The 23165-nt window shown below is 46.4% G+C and overlaps 2 protein-coding genes across 2 annotated transcripts; one reads left to right on the top strand and one right to left on the bottom strand.

The window, feature by feature from the left end:
- Positions 1-2845: 2845 nt before the first annotated feature.
- On the top strand, positions 2846-3978 carry LOC117015210 (late cornified envelope protein 3D-like). Its single transcript, XM_033093712.1, has 2 exons — positions 2846-2915; positions 3391-3978. The coding sequence occupies exon 2, from the start codon at positions 3413-3415 to the stop codon at positions 3710-3712; it is 300 nt and encodes a 99-aa protein (XP_032949603.1). The 5' UTR covers positions 2846-2915; positions 3391-3412; the 3' UTR covers positions 3713-3978.
- Positions 3979-20803: 16825 nt separating this feature from the next.
- On the bottom strand, positions 20804-22648 carry CRCT1 (cysteine rich C-terminal 1). The gene is made up of 2 exons (XM_033093582.1): positions 22495-22648; positions 20804-21490 (listed from the first exon to the last, which is right to left on the bottom strand). Exon 2 carries the CDS (start codon positions 21467-21469, stop codon positions 21119-21121), a length of 351 nt encoding a protein of 116 aa, XP_032949473.1. The 5' UTR covers positions 21470-21490; positions 22495-22648; the 3' UTR covers positions 20804-21118.
- Between the last annotated feature and the right edge of the window lie 517 nt (positions 22649-23165).

Raw genomic sequence — 23165 nt, 5'->3', positions numbered from 1 at the left:
CCCACATGCTGCACGGCACTTGAATGCTAAAGGGCGGCCATTTATTGCGGGTATAACGAGTACGTCTTTGTTCGATCCGCTGGACTGTACCCTCCCTGAAGAAAGATACCATGCCCCCCTCTTTCCACTGCTCCGGTCCCACTTCTGACCGTGGTGTCTGCCCATAATCATTACTGAGAAAAGGCGGAGCCGTCCTGACTGGGGACAACGAGCTGGGCTGGCTCTCGCAGCCAGGCCATGTGTGCTCTGACTGACTATAAGCAAGCTCACAGAGGTCCGATATCAAACAAGCTAATTCTTTGACCATGTGGGAGCAAGACAAAAACAAGCAGTCTGAGCACAAACCAAGAGCATTGTCCAAACCACAAAAATGACCAAATATCCACTTTTCTAGCTGACAAGTGGCGTTGCTACTTCTTCTCCAATTGCAGCTTTAGCCTTGTATCATGGAGGGCCTCTGGTCCCGCTCCCCACACCAGAACGCAGGACATGGTGAGGCCAAAAAGGAACACCCACGGAGCCATAGAGAGGGGAGTCATACCTTTATAGTCTCGCTGGTGGCTGGATTGAAGACACAGGAAGCAGGAGCCACACGATGCACAATCTGCCGTCCGTTTCTCTGCCGACCAACCAGCCCGCCGGCCTAGCCACGGCAGTTCTATAAGTGGCTAATGGCTCACTGGTAACAGCTGATGGCCAACTAGTCACAGCTGACGGCCATCTGCGACCCGAGCCAGCACCTTTCCACGTGAAGCCGAGAGCCTGGAAACAGCTCTCTGGGACTCTGTCCCTGCACCTTGCCCCATTGCCCCTGCTTTCTAGTTCAAAGTTAAGATACCCCATCGTAGAAATGCCCCTGCTGTCTGAAAGCACCTAATCTAGAACAAAACTTCACTTCCCCCAAATTACCTAACATGAGCCCAAATCCTATAACAAGCACCTCTCAATGTTCCCCCATGGTGTACTCTGTCCCTCCTGGCAACAAACCAGTCCATACATGTCTGTCCTACAATAGGTGTGTTCCTGGTGGTCTTTGGGTGGGGACTATTGGTGATAGTCAATAGAAGTTTATTAAATGGAATATAGGAATGAATGACCTAAAGGAGAAGGGATTTCGGGGGGGAGGGGTGGCTGGTGGTGGCAGTTAGGAAGCAGAGGGCCCTCAAGGCACCTATGAGACCTATGAGAGAAAACACAGAAGGCGGTATCTCGATCCGCAGACCAGGGACCAGGGTGAACCCTTTAGAAGGTCCAGAGTTCCCCAACAGCACACTTTCATGAAAATGGCCCCCTTCCCATCTGGCATTCGCTTAGCCTCCTTCGCCAGCAAAACTGGAAGAAAGAACCATGTGGTTTTCAACACTTTCTGTCCTCCTTCAGCTCCACCACCCCGTCTGGTGTAAGGAAGCCCCAGTTGATCCTTCACGAGTACTTCCTTCCAGTGCACTCTCAATTGGTGGGGTCCTCAACGCTGTGAGGAAATGGATGCTCTGGCACAGTTTGGGGTCAAGCCTACACCTATCCCCTCAGCAGGAGGCTCCTGGAGCCAGAAGACTATCAGTGAGGATGGTCAAAGGCAGCTCACACCCTGTCCCCCTTCCTCCATCCCAAGGCACCCCTTCTTGTGACCCAGTGCAATTCAGTCTCCCACAGGGATCTCAACATAAACCATGGAATGCCTAGGCTCTAAAGCGGGTAAGTTGTAAAATGCAAACCCGTATAAGGAATTTTGTGTCTAAAAGCAATAAACTGTCAAGCACAGAAAAGAATCGCGTGTCTTGTCCATTTAAATATTCCCTTTAAAATTCCCATGTAATTTCAATATACTTAATGTTTGTGGTAGTTCTGACTATAATCATTTGGAAACGAATAGCAAACTGCAGTCATAGCGGAGACGAAGTCAAGGAGAAATTCACCTCTAGAACTAGCATACAATCCAAAGGGATAATAGGATGCAGATTTTTATAAACACTCGTCATACGCACACCTTAGCAATGATCAGATCTGTTCTATTAAATGTGACGCACGTAACAGCAGCACCACCGTCACCAATCGCTCGTTAGCGACACATCATCTTTGTGACTCCCGATAATTATCTTAAATATTTCACACTGGTAGATCATTTCAATGTTTGTATTTTTATAACCAATAGCATACATCCCACAGGAGAGTAAATACAGACCAACTGGACTTTTCGCTACTAAGTATGAGTCTCACGATCACAACTATCGTAGGTTCTTCTGGCGTTCTGTCTGCTCGTTTATATAATTCTACCTTTGCTTCAGTTCTCTTAAGGGCCTCCCCGGATCCAGTGCCTGGATCCCTTCCTCCACCCGTTTCCCAACACATCTCATTCCCAGAGTCCTGTGCTCTCAGAGCACCAACACCCTGAGAAGTGAGCTGATGACAACCGAACAAATCATGACCGTTGGGATGATGCAGAGCAATAGGGAACTAACACCCAAAAGACAGAGGTACCACTGGACCCACCTCGTGGTACCAACATAAATGTTTATTTCCCTGATGTCTGTCCAGTTAAACCGGAAACGCTCAAGGTCAGGAGACGTGACATACGCACCTCAGCATCCTTACTGCCCAGCCAAAATGCCAGGGGCAGAGCTGAAGTTAAACACCTGAGCTGAATGAGTGAAAGGACAAACGGCAGGTCCCCAACATGCCTGGGGAACAGTCATCAAGATTTCCTGGTTCGCGCGAGCCAGACATCTTGGCACGAGTGCAGGAAGAAGCTGGAGAGCTGGGATGGGGGTGTGCCCGGCTGTCACCCGCCCCCGGGTTGTGAAAGCAGCCGTGTGCTCGGCTCTGTGTCACCGCCCATCATAGCATAAAAGGCCTCCCTCCCCAGGCTCCTCACCCACAGCATCCTGAGAGAGCCTTGTCCTGCCTCCTCTGAGCCGGTGAGTGTCTGCAGGGGACAGAAGAGGGAAGCAGGGGTGTCTGATGTGCAGGCAGCAAGAAGAGGACCTTGGAGGGCAGCAGGGGACAGGACGGGGACAGTGAGCCAGGAATCTCTGTGGGCTGCATCAGGGTCTGTGACACGCCAGAGCTCTGGCTCTCAGCATCCCCTCATCCTATCCTGAAAGATGCACACCTGCCAGAGACATTCTCTAGGACGGGGAGGATTTGCCTCCATGTTTCTATGAAAACAGACAGACGTGGGGCCCAGTAAGAAGATGCCAGCGTTATTTTTGGAAGGAGGGGAAGTGAGAGAAATGTCTATTCAGGTTAATTTAACTTGAGGTCGGTTTCTATTTTCCTCCCGAACTTCACAGCTCAGGAAGCAGCTGGTATGAGGAGCAAGGGCTTTGTGGGACTGTCAATAGAGACACTGGCCGGGGCTTTCCCACTAATCTTTTCCCTTCATCTATCCAGGCCCACTGACCCTCCAGCCGAGATGTCCTGCCAGCAGAACCAGCAGCAGTGCCAGCCCCCTCCCAAGTGCCCCACCCCCAAGTGCCCCAGCCCCAAGTGCCCCCCCAAGAGCCCAGCACAGTGCTTGCCTCCAGCTCCCTCTGGCTGTGCCCCCAGTTCTGGGGGCAGCTGTGGCCCCAGCTCTGGGGACGGCTGCTGCCTGAGCCACCACAGGCGCCACAGGTCCCACCGATGCCGGCGCCAGAGCTCTGAGTCCTGTGACAGTGGCAGTGGTCAGCAGTCCGGGGGCTCCGGCTGTGGGGGTTCTGGGGGCTGCTGTTGACCTGGATTCCGATGCTGAGACAAGCGACTGCAGAGGAAACAAAGTTGCAGGGAGCATCCTCTGCCGAGCATGCTCCCTCTGTACCTTCATCTCCATGGCCTTGGCCAGCGCTGAGACGTTTCTGAGAGGGGCTGGGTATCCCTCAGTGGCTCTTCCTACCCCGTTGGGCCCCACAAAACACCCAACGCAAAATCTGCACAACTCGCAATATCTGCCCCATCCACTGTCATCACCCGCATCTGACCCTGTGAAAAAATAAAGTGTTTGTGTCCTCAGCACCACCAGGCTCTGTCTGACTGCCCCACCCCCACACCCAGGCAGCTCTGTGAGTGTCTCCTTCCTCAGTCCTCCGGCCAGCACTACCTTGTGTGAGAGACAGCTCCTGACTCTAGACCAGAAGAAACAGCTCTCCCATTTCCCCGGGCGCCTGTAAGAAAACCATGTTGGGACAGGAGGTGGAAGAGTACTGGTTTCAACCCCACACCAACCAAAGGAAAATATCCCCGGAACGTGGTGTAGGAAACCATCTGACTCAAGCCGTCACTCTGCTGGGAGGTATTCCAGGATCCCCAACTAAGAGATAAGCACCCATGTTTGGAGGCAAAGCACCCAAAAATCAGGAGAAAACTTGCTGAGAGACCAGGGGAGGAAAGAAAGGCCTGGGGGAGACTATCAACTCAATATCTTCAGTAAGATTCTGGGGGTGCAAGGGTGAGAGTTAAAACCGAAAAGGTTGAAGATGCAGGGGAGAAACGGGTCCAGGGCTCTGTAAATAAGTGTCTGACACAAGGAAATTGGGAGGAAGAGAAACGCGGACGTGAGAGATGACGGAGGTTTTAAAAATGCGGATACTTGTACGATCAAATATTTCCGTAGCACGTCCTGTGAACCAGGCACGGTTCCATCTGTTTGCTCAATGAATCCTCAGTGAATCCTCCCAACAGCTCTGGATGTGGGTACTCTCCTTGTCTCCTTGTTCAGAGATGGAAACATAATCACCGCACATTTTCTCAACTTGCCACAGAGCAGTCTGGCCGCAGGGCTGGGCCATCGATGCAACCACCATATTAGCCTGATTTGCTTTAAAGCAAGTAGTAGAATTCTTTCTAAATTACATTTTTTTCAGCCCAGCTGAATGTTTTTGTTTGTTTGTTTACCTCTAGACCACAAAGACTCCCAACCACGTAGGTCACAGTTGCAATAGGACCCCATCTGGGGAAAGAAGGTTGTCCCTGATTTTAGACAGTGATGCCCACTTTCTACAGACCTCGCCCAAATTCAGCTCCTCCATGAATTCTCTTCTTCCCTGGCCCTCCGCACGTTCCCCATTCCCACGTCCAGAAAGAATTGGCAGTCACACTATCACACCTGTATTGTTTGCTCATCTACCTGTCTCCTCCGCTAGAAAGTGAGCCTTGGGGCGTCCTCCGTCCCTTCCCCCAACTCATATTTCTGTAATGCCCGTCCCTGCCCCGCTCACCCCTTACACTAACATACTGTGACACCTGCTCTAACAGGACCCGAGCAACCTCAGCGGGCTTGGTGGCCCGCCCTCAGAAATCTCTGTGCCGCATATGCCCCCACAGCCACCCAAAGGGACCCACATCGGCCCCAAAGCACGAACTGGGGTCTGTGCAGAGCTGCAGAGGCCAGGGAAAGGCAGGCCTCCATCAAAGACAGCAAGTAATCAGGAGGGCAGTGACTGCAGCTCCGCCCCCATCAGGCGGCTGCGAGGTTGCCCTTCCGGGCTGCGAAAGTGACCGGAGACACCTAGTGGCCACCTGCGGCCGGGATTCTCAGTCTCTCCCCAAAGACAGCGCCCAAATCCGCTGCCCCGCCCACTAGGATTTGCAGCCCCAGGGGGCAAAAATTACCCTCACGAAATTTTAAATAGGCAACGACAAACTAGAAATGTTTCTAGCATTTATTCAACAACATTAATATTATTATATATTGTTACTGCTCTATAATTTCTATATAGCACAAATGCAAAAATCCTAACATATTAAGGAATAAAAGCATGATTTCCCAATTTTGAAAACTTAAGAAAAGACCAAGGTAATTCACAAAAGAACTGTAAATGGCCAAGAAATATGAAAATAGGTTCAACGTCTTGAATAAACAACAAAGATTTTTCCACCTGTCTTTTTGTAATGACCAGATTCTTGGGTCTGTGAGAAACAGGTGTACACACGGCAGTGGCAACGACCCTGTGGGGACACAACCCCCGAGAGCAGTTTCCAGGTTCTCAGCCTCACGTGGAAGGGTGCTGGCTCAGGTAGTAGATGGCCGTCAGCTGTGGCTAGTTGGCCGTCAACTGTAACCATTGAGTCATTGGCCACTAATATAACTGCCGTGCCTACGTTGGGGAGTCGAGGAGAGTCGAGGGGAGTCAGAGAGTCGGTCGGTTGGCAGAAAAGCGGACAGCAGGTCACACGTCGTGTGAATCCAGCCTCCAGCGAGACTATAGTGGTGTGACTCCCTTACCTATGGCTCCGTGGGTGTTCCTTTTTGGCCTCACCATATCCTGTGTTCTTATGTGGGGAGTGGGACCAGAGACCCCACCTGTCACCCCCCACGACAGACCCATTTAACGGTATGTCCAACAGCTTAAAAAGTCATTGAATTTGACAGAAGAGTAACAACTCCTAGGAAAATGCCCCAGTTAAATCAACAGTTGTTTGTTTGTTTGTTTGTTTGTTTTAATGTGTGTGTTATCATTTACAGGAGCCATGAAGTAGAACCTGCCTCAAAATCCAACAACAAAGAGTTAACTAAAATATTATGCTTCCACAAAATGATTAAAACGCTGGTCAGTGATTAAAACCACTTTTAAAGATGGACCCGTTCTCATGTGCAATGTGAAAAAGTAGTGTATAGTGTGCAGATGGTGTTGATTTTGTATTCACACACAGTTTGGTTCATATTTCCATAGTTTTCAAAAAATTAGCAAATGTGCCTTACTTTGATTATCAGAAAAGAACTTTATTTTTGAAACAAAGTCATGAGACAGTCTGGGATTCCTACGAATTAGGGGCAAGCTCGCTGGTCCAGAGGAGGTAAGGACTTAGGACATCACCACTGGAAAAGGCATCCCTCTCATTTCATCAGTAAACACAGGTGACTTTGTGCTTGGTCACCCCGAGGCAGTGACCGCCTTCGGGAAGGGCAGCCCCTCAACCAGCAGGAAGGAGGACTGTGACTCAGGTGAGTAGCCTCCCCCAGGTCCCTCCGTGAGCCCAGGGAGGGGACCTAAGCCTGGGCAGGCTCACCCCAAATCCATGACAACTCCCCCTGGATTGTCCTAGTCCGTCCCCAACAAATTAAGGCTGTCACACTGGCCCTAATATAAAAGTGACTTTTCCAGGTCCTACCTGCAGGACAGCTTCTCACCGCTTGTGGGGACGGAGTCCCAGAGAGCAGTTTCCAGGCTCTTGGCCTCACGTAGAATAGTGCTGGCTCGGTTATTAGATGGCCATCAGCTGTAATCAGATGGCCATCCGCTGTGGCTGGGTGGCCATCAGCTATTACCCGTTAGCCATTAGCCACTAATATAACTGCCGTGGTATGCTAGTGGGTTGATTGGTTGGCAGAGAAGCGGTCGGCAGGTTGCGGCTCCTGCTTCCTATGTCTCCAACCCAGCTGCCAGCGAGAATATAGTGGTATGACTCCCCTATCTATGGCTCCGTGGGTGTTCCTTTTTGGCCTCACCATATCCTGCGTTTTGTACAGGGAGTAGGACCAGAGACCCTGCGTGACACCGCTCTTGGCTGACATTTTATCACTGCTGCTATTGTTGTATAAAGAATAAACACCTTAATTCTATTGTATACATGTGAACTACCTGTGACATTGAAATGCTGTGCTTTTGAAAATATTATTTCAAACAAAAACTCAATGGATATGGGAATGCATCCTAGGATTTTGTTTAAGCCGAGAAGGGATGCTGGGAAAGCCACCTCACATTGTGGCTGTATTGTGAGCCTGTGTGAGGCCCCTTTCTACAAACACCTTGAACCAAAGCAGGGGAGCCGCTTCCCTGGGTTTTGAATGTTCCCTTATTAGAAGGTTGCAGGCATCTCTGATCCAGGGCTGGGACACCAGCATCTCCAGCTCGCCCAGGGCTCTAGTGAGTGAGGGGGCGAGGTGGGGTCAAAAGAAAGTCATTGGAGATGAATAAAACCGTAGGATTTTTACTCTGTCATACTTGTGCACTCGCCCAGTTAGGGAAATTGTAGTCCCTATTTTATTCCTAGTTGTCAACACAATTTAAAATTAAATTAAATTAAATTAGAAAACAATAATGAAACCTGCAGTCATTTTTCAAACACATGGAACATTTTACATGTTTTTATTGTTAAATGTACCAAAACTCCAATCGGGACTTCACGGGATCTGCTGTGTTGTTTTCTGAACTGTCATCCTCGTTAATTTCAAAACCTCTTGAAATGGTCCCTCATTTGCCTGAAGGGTGATTCCAGGGATGATGGTATTGTCTACGTCCATTCCACGTCACTATAGTGGGTGTTCATAGAAAATTAAAGCTTTGAGGGATAATTTGTTTCTCTAACAACAGCAACAACACACACACAGATGCACAGACATTTATCCACACGTATTTACCCACGTGATTTTTTAGCTCCAGACACCAAGCATCACCTGAAATCCAAAGATAGCTGGCATAGTCTTTTACATAATTCTAGAGTAGGAGGAGTAATAATTAAAGCAAGCAGTCTTGAAATTTGGATGTCTAACCAAGGGTGACCAGATGGCTGTATCTCCTTGATGAAATTTTTTAGAATGCCTGTAGAGGGCAGTGTGGAACCAGGGGAGAAAACACCGGATTTAGATTCCAATGCCCTGGGTTTAAACAGAGCAATGCAGCTTCCTCCATTATGGAAATGGTAATACTAATCGTGTTCCTGCCTACACAAAAGAGTTAAAAAAATTAAGGTGAAGAATTAAAGAAACTATGGGCTAAACTAAACACTAATAAAAATTATTACGTGTGGGAGAGAGAGATGGGACAACAAAAAAAAGCTTGGTTTTGTTGAATGTACCTTGTTGCATAATTTTAACTTCAGAATAATGTAAATGTTTAACACATGACTAAAAACAAAAGTATTTAAAAATCTCTAAGCAGTAAAGAAAACTACAACAAATGTGTCTATAAGGTCGATGACATAACTACACTGAGAAAAGAATTACTTCACGTAACTTCAAAACACAGTATTTGGACTCTACATCTCTATTCCAAGGACGAAAAGAGTGTCAAAGAAATCTTACATAGCACTGAACGGTCTTCTCATTAGTAGTAATATTGGCATTATCATTTGGAAACTATAGCTGTACTATAGAATAAAGCAAAGAAAGACCAAAATTTTTTGTATTAGAGGGAAAAGTTACAAAAATAATATAAAAAGTACATATCCTAAAATGTTAATTTAAATTGAAATATCATTATTCATTCATGGGTTTTTTCTCTTTAAAAAATGTATTTCCTCATGTTGGCCACTAAAAATACCTAGCAGTAATAAAAACTTAGTAGTATTTTTTATCCATGCGGCCCATATTAGGGTCTCTGAATACCAGGTCCCACTAAAAGCAGGACTCCTTGGAGGAATGTCTGCGGCTAGATCTGAGGCAGGTGACACGCAAGAGGACCCTAGGATATCTTATTGCACCAGAGAGTAAGGAAGCTATGGTAGATTACTGGGGTTGTGTCAAAAAGACACAAGACAAGAAGCTAAAAAACAAACAAACAAACAAAATGGGACAATTTGAGAATCAAAAAGAATAGTCACTGCAATTTATTAAGGCACATTGAAAAATAGAGAAATCCATGAGTTCGTAATGATACTTCTTAAAAAAAAAAAAGAAAAGGAAAGAAAAAAAGGCTGTCTTTGGAAAGTGTTAGGCCACCAGCTCATTATTCTGAAAATTGGCAACAGAAAGAATTTAGCATTTATTCTGTCTTTCCTGTCTAAACTGTATTTCAGGTTACTGCAAAGTTGATGCGGAAAGTTCTTTTTGACAAAAACAATTTCAGTTAATAAATGAAGAATGAATGATAGAAACAGAAAATCACCATTTATTAACCCTTATAGAAATAATGGCTCTAGAAACAGCCATCAATCTGTGCTTATAGCACTTGATGAAAAGTTTATAGGGGACTTTAAAATGAATGGATGGATGGCACTAACAGCACTCAAACCTACAGATCAACATTAGAGCATCCAGATAATATGTGCCTCTTTTATGGTACAATAAGAAGTACATCACAGCACATTTGATGTAAGTTTGTCATACACACACACACACACACACACACACACACACACACACGCTTGAATTTAATTTAAGCTTCTGGATCTGTTTACCAGCTTTCAAGAAATACTGGGGAATATAGGGATATCACAAGAAAGTTCAGTGGCACCAGAAAGAATCTACCAGATGAAATGAAAATACAAGAAATTCTTCAAGATGAATAAATAATCTGTTTCTTTAAAAAGTAAATGATGTGAAAGAGGAGGACTGTTACAGATTAGAAGACATTTAAGAGACATATCAGCCAAACGTGTGGACTTGTTTGCATCCTAATTCAAAAAACCAACTTTAAAGTCACATTTTTTAGACAATTGTGGAAACTTGAGCATGAACAAAGTGCTGCATGATTTTAGCAAAGTATTGTTAATTCTGTTAGGCATAGTAATGGCATTGAAGTTATACATGAAAGAAAATGCTCTTATGTGTTGAGATACATACTCCAATATGCATGGGTGGGGAAAATGTGAAGCCAGGGCATTGCTTTAAAATAGTCCAGAAAACAAGTTGGGGAGGAGGGACAGTAAATGAAACTATATTGGCAAAAATGTTGTTTCTCAATCTGAGAGTCGGGTACTTGGGGGCTGACTATCCTATTCTACCTCTTTTTGTGCAGATTTGAAATTAGGGCCAACGCATAGGAAGGAGTAAGGCTCAAGACAGAGAGCCAGCATGGGGAAGGATGCAAGAAGCAGGCCCTCTGCGTCACGGTGGGAGGAGAGCTTCATACAAAATGCAGAAATCCCACCTCTACAAGTTCCTCTCAGGTGTATCCTATGGGCTATATGGACAGTGTGCCTCCCCTGCCTAAATGACAGGCTTCACCTATCACTTTCATCTCATTACTTTGTTTTATTGTCTTCATAATGATTCTCACTATTTGTAATTATCTTACCAGTGATCCCATTTAGTTGTTTAGTTTTGACTTCCCTCTCCCGCCTCAGCGGTTAACAGTGAGGGGAGGGAAACTTATCCCCCATTCTGAATCCCCAGCACCCAGTATGGAGCTAGGCAGAATGGAGGCGCCTATTTGTTGAATGTAAATATTTGTTGAATGAATACTTGAAGGGCACTATATCATATTTAATTACAGTAACAAGTCAGAGGTCAGACAGTGCCCAGCAATAAGGAGTTGCTTAAACCGTGGTTATCTATAGAATGGAAAGCCATTCTGGCATGAAAAGCATGCTCTGAATGAATGTGTATTGTCAGGAAAAGATGCTATACTGTATAATTGGGTGAAAAGCTCCGATAAAAAAAAAATAGCATTCACAGCCTGAATCCATTTTTGTTAAAAGAAAAAAACAATGTTTGTGTAGAGACAAGATCTGGAGAAGTACGCACCAGGTGTAAAAATGATTATCTGTAGGTAATAGAGTTCTGAGTTGCTTTATCTTTTGTTTATTTATATTTGTACTTTCTGCAATGAACACAATTATTCGATAAGAAAAATGTACGTGAATATTAAATCTTCATACAAAGATTTTCGAACAAATTAAGATCTTCAAAAAAATGAAATAAACTGTCTTGCGAGGCAGTAAGGTAACATCTTTAATGTTCGACAGGTTCGAGCAGTAAGCAGGTTACTGTAGAAAGGATGCTTTCCTGCCTTGAATGAGACCACATGGTCTCATAATCCTTTCAAATGTTAAAGATGTTGCGAATTTGGGACTATTTACCCTTAAAGGTTTTTTAAATAACATGCTTTTAACGAAACAGGTAGTACACGAACCATTTCTACTTTATTGTTAATTGTTGAATAGGTTACGAATGAAATGTATACAATGTCAATAATGAGCCCAGGCATTTTTCGTAGATTTCTGGGCTGGGTGGAGTATAGGCATAATGTGTTGCTTTGTACCGAGAATGTGCCACACCTTGATGCAATTTTGTGATGAGTACAAACTATAAAGCGAGGATTAAATTATGGAGCTTACTCTGTCAACAATCAATCAACAGTTGTTTTGGAACAATTTCTATATACAACTCATAGTGCTGAGTGAACAGGGAAATGCCAAGACATATAGGACACAACCACTGTCCTCAAGAATCTTAAGAGTCTTGTAGTTGTACAAGAAATCTGCTTCGCTTGGCAATCGAATGAGAATCAACAACTGGTCCCTGGGCTTGGCCTCTCTTTGAGGTTCTCTTGCATCAAGTACCACCGATTCTTCCACGAGTCCCCAGGGCATACTTGGCCACAAAAAGAGCAGAAATTCTTTCCCTGGATTTCCCTTAGCACAGCTGAGACAGCCTGGAACTTTCAAGGAACCAATTACTGGTTCTGGCAATATTGCTTACTGGATAACTTTAAAATCTTTATGCTATAACCATCTCAGGTATTAGATAAAATACAGTAAATATTGTTTTGCTGCCTATGTATGCTTGAAAGAAAGTAAGAAAAAAAAGTTCCATAATTGAAGGACGAATTGAAAACCAAAACCGGAACAGGAAGCTCATGAGTGTATATGGCAGCTGCCTGAGGGCAGGGAGAGTCATTTTCTAGGGTTTGTCTGCCTTAGCCTGGGCTTATGGGGAAGGGGAGAGAATAAACCTTTAAAATTAATAACCACGGGTCTGTGCCTCAAATCGGTTTGCTAGAAGGAAGGAAGAATAGATATTGGAGTAAACGGGTGGCAAGCAATATGTTTTAAAGAGCTAAAAAGAGAAATCATGAACTGGAAGATAAACATATTGAAATGCAGTGGTTTCTGGAATAAACAATGTAAAAGTCCTACATTCATCTAATAAGAGTTCCAGAAAGAGGAAGAAAAAAGCATGAGTGAGGAAAATATTTGAAGAGATATTGGCTCTAAGTTTTCAAGAATTAATGAAAGTCATGAATCCTCAGAAATATAAATCTCAATGAAAAATTATAAAAATCACCAGAGAGATGAAAGAGGTTACAGGCATACCTCACATCATTGTGCTTTGCTTTATCGTGCTTTCCAGACACTGCTTTTTTTCTTTTCTTTCTTTTTTTACAAATTGAAGGTCTGTGGCAACCCTGCACTGAGCCAGTCTATAAGCATCATTTTTCCAACAGCATTTGTTCACTTCGTGTCTCTATGTTGTGTTTCAGTAATTTTTGCAATATTTCAAACATTGCTTTTTAGATATAATGCTGTTGCATACTCAGTAGACTACAGTATCATGTAAACATAACTTTTATATGCACTGGGAAACCAAAAAATTCCCGTGACTCACTTTATTGAAATGTTCACTTTATTGAAGTGATCTGGAGCCAAACCCACAGTGTCTCCAAGGTATGCCTGTACCTCCACACACACAAAAAAAAAAAAAAGAAGAAAAAGAAAAAAAGAAAAAGAAAAAAAAAAGGAAAAGAAAAAAAAAGAAAATTAGGCTGACTGCACCCTTCTCAGCCATTAGGGTCAGAAAATAGTGGGAAAATATCTTCAAAGTGATCTGAGATTATATTTACCAACCTGGAATTCTATATCCAGCTAAAATATCGTTTAAAGGTGATGATCAAATTAAGATATGTTCAGGTAAAGATTGATTTTACCACTAACAGTGGCTAAAAGAACTACCACAATATTTACATCAGGAAGAAGGAAATTGAATCCAGAAAAAAAGAATGACTTGATGTAGGTAATAGTGAGGGGAAAAAAATTAAAATGTGGATAAAAAGAAACAAGCATCGACAGTATAAAATAGTAGAAGTAACGATGGCTACTTCGAGGATGTTAAGATAAAACTATAATATTGGCCAGAAGAGGTGAGAAGTTAGGCAAGATAGGAGGCAAGGGTAAGACAAGAAGAGGCTAGTTACAGTGCCGGAAGGTGTGTAAGTGTAAAGAGCTGTCTAGCAGACACAGAATAGAGTTTCTGATCCCGTGATAGCTAGCTTGTTCTCACCCTATGTAGGCGTGGATTAAGATTTCCAACACTAGCTCCCCCTGGCACCACATGATAGGTGCCTAGCCTGGATCCTTTACCTCCAAACTTCCTGCCCATTTTCTTGTGAAGAAATAACAGATGATGGTGGTAGAGATCAAAAGAAAAAGGCAACAGGGAGAACCAGTGGGAAAGAAAAAGCAATACAGTTTGGCGACTGGTTAGATACAAAAGCAAGGAAAAGGAAAGAGTCAAAGATTTTACTGCAGTTTCGAATGTAGGTGTTGACAGTGGCCTCACCATCTGAAGGATTAAAATCTGAAGGGAAAAAAAAAAAAACAACTGGTTTGCAAAGTAGTTATGTTTAGTCTGAGATGTGTCTGAGATATCCAAATGAAACTCTTCTGTGAGAATCAGAGATATCGTGTTCCCCCGAAAATAAGACCTAGCCGGACAATCAGCTCCAATGCGTCTTTTGGAGTAAAAATTAATATAAGACCCGGTCTTATTTTATTATAATATAAGACTGGATCTTATATAATATAATATAATATAATATAATATAATATAATATAATATAATATAATACCGGATCTTATATTAATCTTTGCTTCAAAAGACGCATTGGAGCTGATTGTCCCGCTAGGTCTTATTTTCGGGGAAACACAGTATTTTTTTAACCTGCAAATTGTAGGACATGTAACTAGAGATAGAGATTTGGAAACACCCACATAAAGAAATCACCCAGAGTGCATCTTTATGTATGAAATTCTTAGCAAGAGCCTAGCATATATTAGGCCCTCAATAAAAATGTGAGGAATGAGGCATCTCTGTAAAAAGAGAAAGCCAGAGACCTCCAGGCTGAATCTAAGTTATGTGCAGATTTAGAAGGGTAGGTAGGAAAGAGAATAGCAGAGAAGAAATGATAGAAAAGAGCATCCAAAGGGTTAGAAAACACTGAGGGAAGTGCAGTGCTGCACTGAGGAGTGGGATCCCAGGGACTGAGAAACACCATTAGACGAGCGATGACTCCGGGACTCTGGAGGGAGACCATCTAGCATAATGGTTGGTGGGACAAGCATTATTCCGTAGCATTAAGAAAGATTTAAATAAAAGACAAAACAATGAATGGAACTTTGAGCTTTGGGGAAGACACTCAGAAAAGAAGAGAGGCGACCAGTGTCGCTAGAGACGAAATTAACACCCCCACCCCCATTGGTTAAGCTAAAGTAACTTTAGTATGATTCAAAACGTACGAGAGAGCCCCAACGAGCCCCAAAATGCCATGGCTCACCGTGCCTCCAGGACAAAGTTCCAGGAGCCGTATGTCATTGTATAAGGCCCTGCCTTATCTGTCCCCTGACCAGCTGTGTACTCTCACCTGCCTTGTTGAGTGTCAGCCAGGCAAAATTGTTTGCTACAAAACACATGCTCACCTGTCTGGTGAAGGCTTCGCACTGAAGGCTGTTTACTTAAAGTATTTTATCTTCTCAGCCTGGCCCTCTCCTACGCATCTTTCAGGACTAAATTCAAAGGATACATTTTGCTTCCACTGGACGAGTGGTCCCCTCTCAATGGAGCCGACTTCGAGAATGAATCCCATGACATTGTACTATGACATTGTCATTTATGACATGAAAGACATTTGTCTTTCTCTCCAGCTAAAAACCTGGAGTGGAGTTCCTTGTACTATGCAGTGCCTCGCTTATAGGAGTGATCAGTGAATTTTTAATGAATGAAAAACGGCAGTTAGGGATGAACAGAAAATCACTGAGGGGAGGGAGGCTAGAGGAAGGAGATTAATTCCTGACTTTCGGGTCCATGTCACACTTCATACACATAGAAAAATAGCCTTGGAACACTGAACGTTGAGCTTCTGAACACACAGCTGATACAGCTACACCATCGGCAGTAGAATGAGTATCTTCTTAGATACTTCTTAGAATGAGACCAGGCATTACATGAGATATGTCAGAAGCCATAGCTCTTGCCTGGTGTGACGTCTGTAAAAGAGGAGACTTGCTTCTCTAGGGTGGACACATTCTGAGGTGAGCCGACATATTTCAGATGCAGCAAGGCCAGCTCGCTCTGATTTCCTGCTGTGTCATCTGGGATGTTGTCCTTACTCATGATGAATGCTGGTTGTCCTGTTCTACCTGTTCCACCTGGTTGAGATGGAACTGCTATCCTGCAAGATAGAATCTCCTCCTATAACTGTTCAATGGCTTAGAGGTACCAAGACGGTCATGTAAGGGGAAGGAAGGGCCTGTGTGACTCACCCACCTTGGATGACAGTTCTGCACTGTCCTGGTTCTCCCCCACCTGAGTGTCTAGAACCTGAGACCCCAAAACAGCCGTATCAATTGTCCAGTCCAAATCTCTGGGTAATTTCTCTGACTTATCATCTTTGCCCTCTTCACTTGGAACTCGGTTTCCTCCTAACTGCTCAATTTCTCCCTCCACTCAACTTTTGACTTTCTATTTTGCCCATTCATTCATTCATTCATTCACTCACATACCTAACACGTATTTATGGAGTGTCTTTGATGTCCCAGTCTCTGTTCTTTACACTCAGGCGACTCCAGTGGACAAAGCAGACCGGGTCTGTTCTCTCAGTAACGTTTACTGCCTAGGTGGGACCATATCCATTCCCAAGGATTTGACTCTCACCTCTGTATGACTTATTACTCTCTGTTTCTCTAAATTTTCAGGGATCTCTGTCTGGAGTTCCAGCCCCACCTGCTGTCTCATGGTCATGTCTTGCCTGGACCTCCACGTGTCCTGAGCTGACCTTCCTCTCTTCCTCCCCACACCAGTTCTTTCTCCTGACATCTCTGTGTGGTCAATGGTGTCATCATTTCTCAGTCATCAGGCACAAAGCCTCAGAGACACCCAGGTGCTTCCTCTTTCTCCATCTTAATACACCACCCAGTTCTCTCTACTCTTCTTCTTTCCGGACAAATGTTTTTTCATGTCTGTCATTTCCTTTCCTTACCCACTGCCATGTAGTGAGTTCAGGTTCTCATTTCAGGCCTGGACCACTGTAGCTTCTCACAGTGATGTACCTACTGTATTATCTCCACTCATTTCTTCCTCGACAGCACCCGAATCCTTACTGCCTAATTAACCTTAAAAGAGAGTGCTACAGGTGTTATGTAGACCAACTTCTATCTTTCTGACTACTTCTCTCAAAACCATTTTCCTACCGTCACACTCCACAAATATGATACAGTTTCAGCTCCTTGGTTTGTCACTCAAAACCATCCATGACCTGGCCTCATCTCTTCCTCTCTGAGGATGTGACCTCAGGGTCTTTCTACACCACCTCCCCCTTCGATCTCCTTTCTCCTCCCTCTATCCAAATTTGAAACTTCTCCCCTCTTCTCCCCAGAAATGTGTATGACAACTCAGTGTTCAGAACACTGGTTTTAGAATCAAACACATCCTGTTCAAAACCCTGTTCTGCCAATTACAAACTGTGTGACCTTGGGACCTGACAGCTCTGTCTCAGTTTTGTTATTTAACAAAGTGGGGGCAAAGCCACCTTGTGGGATGGTTGTGAGGACTGTGTGAAATCATATCATATGATCGCTCTCACTATCAAAGCTGTGTGCAAGAAGCTGGAATTACAAGCGACTTCCCAAGGAGGCAAAGTCTCTAACGGGGCCAACAAAACTGTGAGCACCCCTTAAACATCGGTAGCCTCAGGCTGCAGCCAGGCGGGAACCCACAACCACGTGCTTTCCTGCTCGGTGCGATGGTTCCTACCTTTTCTGCTCAAATAGCACTTCCTCAGAGAGGCCTTCCCTGGTCTTCACCTAAAACCTTCACACTCCTTTACTGAACGTCTCCATTCCTGTCTTCTTTATTTTCGTTACAGCACTTTTCACTTATGTGAAAGCATCACACATTTTTGCTCCCTTCACTGTCTGCCTGCACCCCTGAAGGGGAGACCCCCTCAGGCAGGGTCTTGGTTCATTCCTTGTCCTGTCCCAGCACCAGGAACAGGATGGAGTTTGATGGAGTTCAATAAATACATAAACGAATGACTCTCTGCCTCTCTGAAGTGTCTCCATCCTTCAGACCCAGCTCAGAAGCCCCTGATGAAGTCATGTGACCCACCTGGTCCCATAGTCACTTGCCCTCATTTAAGTACTGAAACAAATCACCTAAATTCAGTGGACTTCCTACAGCCATTGTCTATGCCATGTTCTTGTGTCTCTTGTTTTTGTACGTATTATACGTATCACATGTATCTAGGTATAGTGTATGTATTTGCACACATACATGTGACATTATTTCTCATATGTGATATTATTCACACCTTGTATGATTATTTACCATATTCCTGAATCAGACTATCCAACTCCTTGAGGTCAAGAAATCCTTTTGTGCATCTCCTAGAATTGTTTAGCACAATACTTCACACTTGACACACTAGTAAACACTTATTTGTTTATTGATCTCTACTATGTACCGGGTACAGATTTAGATGCTAGGGGTGCAATGACGAATACAGCACTGTCCCTAAATAATTAATTGGGTGACATTATTCAGTTATCGCAGTGTATAGATAGAGAAGAGATGGAAGGCATCAGAAGGCCTTGTCCAAACAGAGAAGATAACATTTACCTCACAGAATTGTGAGATACATGAAAATACCTTACCAAGTGCTAAGTTCTATATAAATATCAGTTGTTCTTGTTCCCACTAGAATGACATAATTTAAGCTGGAGCCATCCTGGATGAAATACATTCAACAAAGCTGTCACTGTCTTATTAGCATTACTCTCTTATGATCCAAAGAGCATAAGAAACCAATTCTGCCTGTCACAGTGTACTGGGTGATGACCTTTGAGTAGGAATTCATAGCTCCGAATCCCCGCAGCCCCGGCATTCTAGGGGTGACTGCTGCCCCCGCAGAAGGAATGCCTGTGCCACGCATACAGCATTACCTGCTGCCGGAAATGAGGAAAGGCTGTGGGGCTACGAGCTGACAGCTCTCACCCATCCAAAGTAGTTTCTAGGTTTCCACAATGAAACTATTCTTGGAATGCCCCGATCTCTCTCATCAAAGCCCTCCTGCGGTGGCCTCCTAGAGGTCAAGGATATATGAGCCTGGTGGTACCCCCATGCACCGTCAGCCCTTAATCCGTATCAACGGGCCGCGTGTGTACGGGTGTACACTTCCGTTCGGATCCACATGTCTCTTGGTGAATCACTGTCTTTCCCAAAACTCAGGCCTTAGCTTCCTGCTTGGCTTTCCAGTCTGTGTCTTCTTAGTTGGGCAGCAGAGCGCTCCCTTCCCACCTTACCCCAACACCGTGTCCCCAGGCTTGTTGCTGCAACACACATCACTTGTGGGTCAGGCAGGTTCATGGGTGATATCATCTGTTTGTAAACAGTTTCCACAAATCCCCTCCCACGGGGAATCCCAGAATCTCAGAGATGGAAGGAAGGGCCCTCCCGCCCAGAGTGGGGCTGCCCTTCAGCACCTCCCTGACGGGTCATTTGGCCTCAGCTTAAACATCCTGGATGAATCAATGGAGCGTTTCTGACCTCACCTCTGAGCAAGTGCCTTTTGCTGGGTGGATGCCATGACAGCTTGCCAGTCACTGGGTCACGATGTAACAGTCGGCACAAAGCCAAGCTTCAGTCTTCTAAGAGGCTGGGTGTGTCGGCGGAGCCCCGAGTGCCCCTTGGGTGGTGGTGATTTCTAATGGGTACCTGGCACACACTAGACTGTGACACTTCGAGTCTAAGAACGTGGATTTGGAGTCAGACAGGCCCCAATTCAACTCTCATGTCCCTCACTCGCCGTCTGGGGGCCTTGGGCATACACTTGGACGTACGTGCGACTTGGGCCAAGTCGCTGAAACTCTCTGAACCTGTTTCCCCACATGTGAAAATCAGGGAAGGTCACGTCTGTATCTTGAGATCACAGTGAGGATTAAATGAGATAATGTATGTAAAGTGCTGGGGCTTGTGCCGGGAACAGAGGAAATGCTTGGTTACAAAGGAGCAGCTCCTGTCACTATTATTGTCACAGTTGATATGGCTTCCTCCCTCCTGAGCCAGCAGACATCACTTCAGGGGGTGCTGTGCTCCCTCTTCCTTTTGTCCTGAAATGAGTGGTAAGATCGATGTCCACAGGCCTGGGTCTCTGACCCACTCGGGGTGACCGCACCACCACCTTCACAACCACCACCTCTAGACAATGACATTCCCACGTTTCTGAGTGTGGCACATCACACCCCCTGTGTCGTGAAAGCCCAGGGCTCTTGGTCGGGCCTCAGAGGCAAGGATGAGACCTGGAGAGGAAGCTTCCCAGTTTCCTGGAAGGCCCAGGTTGTGGAAGTCCCTTCACCCATTCAGCACAGCAGTGGGTCAGTGACCCTCTGGGACAAAAGCCAAAAAACGTCTCAGCTGCCTGTTTCCAAAGCCAGGTGCGGCAGATGCAAACCTTTGCGGCTCAGTTGCCTGGGCCCAGCGGGTAGGAGGGTGGGCAAGGCTCTGGAAGGTTTTGGGGGGACCCAGCGGAGCAGTTAGGAGCATAAGCCCTGGAGCTGGGTATCTGGTCTTCTCCATCACGTACCGGCTGAGTGACTGATCAAGTGATGCGTCCTCAGTTTCTCTTCTATACAGTGGGGATAACAGCCCTTACCTCACTGAGTCATCGTGAGAATGAAATGAGACGCCGCGTGTCACTGCAATCCTTAGAAGACTGCCTGGCTCCATAGGCGACTTCTGCTGTCGTGATGAAGTTCCAGAAAAGCACCCTTGTTCAAGCAGAGATTATTTCAGTTTCCTGCCTTTTGCAAATATGCCAAAGCTGGGCTGAGTGAGGAAGTGGAAGGGGTGGCAGAACACAACACACACACAGACGGAAAGCACAAACAGCCAGAGGGGTGTTCTCAGGAGGTAGCTTTATTATGACATGTCTTTAAAAGGCAATCAGATCAATAGGCTTTTACTGAACACCTACTACGTGCAAGCCCATGCAGACAGTAGAGTCCAGTGTCCCATCCAAGCAGGAAAATCACACAGGGGTCAGGGAGTTTTGCGGGCTGAGAACAGGCTGGGTTTCTGGACGTCCAAGTGCAGTTAGCTTGATGGGGGTCAAAGTCGGAGGCCCAGCCCTGAGCGCGAGCTTGGTGACCGGAGGAGGCAGAGACTGCAGGCCGGCCGGTGGCTGTCGCACGGCTCTTCGGGGCGGCGGGGGTCTCAGCAGCCGCCGCAGCAGCTGCCGCAGCAGCCTTGGCTCTGGGTGTTGCCGGAGCACTGCGACCTCTGGCTGCCGCCCCCGCAGCACCCGCTCCCGCTCCTGCGCTGCCGGCGGCGCCTCCTAGGGAAGCAGCAGCAACCGGTGGACACCGAGCCGCAGCAGCCGGAGTCCCCGCAGCAGCCGGAGTCCCCGCAGCAGCCACCGGAGTCGCCGCCGCAGCAGCCGCCGCCGCAGCAGGAGGACGAGGAAGAGGGAACCGGGGCGGGCACCGGGGCGGGCGCCGGGGCGGAGCCCTGGGAAGCGCCCTTGGGATAGCCCTTGGCCAAAGCCGCGCTTTGCTGGGAGGACATGGCGGGGTCGTCACCGTTAACCTGCAAGAAAGAAAAGCAGCCTTTCACACGCGAGGTCGACAGACGTTTCCTTTCCAACAGTGGAACTGGTGGCGCTTGAGATTTGGCTGTGTGAGCAAGACAGCCTGCCCGGTGCGAGGAAGAAAAGAGGGGGAGCAAAGAAACCAACCCCCGAAGAGGTGTTTCCAGGGCGTTACACGTGCACAGAGCGGGGAACAGTCTGTGCACAGTCAGTGCTTTCCTAATTTCTGGGGATAGAATAAGGAACACCCAAGTTCTCCACCGTGGAAAACAGCGAGGACACTGAAGCAATGTATCCCGTTTCCCAGAAAATAAGACCTAGACGGACCATCATCAGCTCTAATAATACATCTTGTGGAGCAAAAATTAATGTAAGATCAGGTCTATAATACATAAGATCCGGAATATAACATAACATAACATAACATAATATAATATAAGACGGGGTCTTATATTAATTTTTGCTGCAAAAGATGCATTAGAGCTGATGGTCTGGCTAGGCCTTATTTTCGGGGAAACACGGTAGCTGTAGGATCCCGTCCAAACTTCTCCTGGCTCTTCCCGTCTCCCATCTCATGTGGCCACAGACTTCCAAGTGACGGTCGCGTAGTTACTGGCCCGGCATGCATGCCCCGGCCGTCAGAAACTCCCCGATCAGCCTGCATCCCCGAAGCGGGTCTGAAGAATCCACAAAGGCCCGACGCATCTCTGTCTAGGTCTCCTCTGCCCTAGCCTCTCATTTACCACAACCACAGGAACAGGAGAGTGGCGCCCAAGGTGGAAATGCACCCCAGACTGGGGGGCCATGACCCGGGTCCTAGCCACAGCTCTGCTCCAGGCTTGCCCGGGAAGCCCCCCCAACCCATCTGGCCTCCGTGCCTTCACTGGTACCATGAGAGGCTGGCTCACCTGACGCTTAGTGCACATTCCAGGGCTCTCCGTCCAGCTGTGTCCTGCCTTCCCCTTTCCCCAGCCTCCTCCCCAGGCCCTGTGTAGAGACTCACCAGCCCCTGGCGCCACCAGAAGACACTCAGCTTTCCAACTGGACCGGGCCACCTGCTAGGCTGTGGACTGACCAGCTTCCAGCGAGAAAACCTTTTATAGATTCCATAGGTGCTGGACCTTGGGAGGAGCCTGTTTCCCAACAGACAGGCTCAGCTGACACTCACATCCCTGAGACGTTTGTCACTTAGGTAACACTGTAGGTGGTGCACGTGCACGTTGAACTCACTGCACAGAGGTGCCAGGATTGTTGTGGCATGTTTACTTTCCAAACAGGACACGGGTCATAGCTGGGAGGGCTGTGTGGGTGAAGACACAGCACGGAGACGCAGTGAGGAGAGGTCTGCGGCCCTTTCGCAGGACCTGTTGTGTTTGCCCTTTTTCACAGTGTACACACACTCATACACACATACACACACACACACACACACACACACACACACACACACACCGCTCCCGTTCACACATCCATCCCTGCGTGGTCATATCTTGGCCGTTCATCCACTCGGGGTCCTGGTTTGCGTGTCTCTGGTTCTGGGGCCTTGGATCCTCGAGTCAGGCCACACGCTAGTGAGGAGCCTGCTGGGTTTCATCCAGATGCTTCCAGATGGCACTGAATGAAGGCGACGGCAGGGATGTGGCTGTGGGAATCCCAGTGGCAGTGTCTCTCTGT

Source organism: Rhinolophus ferrumequinum, chromosome 22 (assembly GCF_004115265.2).
Source record: "Rhinolophus ferrumequinum isolate MPI-CBG mRhiFer1 chromosome 22, mRhiFer1_v1.p, whole genome shotgun sequence".
In the NCBI taxonomy this organism is placed as follows: domain Eukaryota; kingdom Metazoa; phylum Chordata; class Mammalia; order Chiroptera; family Rhinolophidae; genus Rhinolophus; species Rhinolophus ferrumequinum.
Note: the sequence above shows the minus strand (reverse complement) of the source record. Positions and strands in the feature narration are given on the sequence as shown.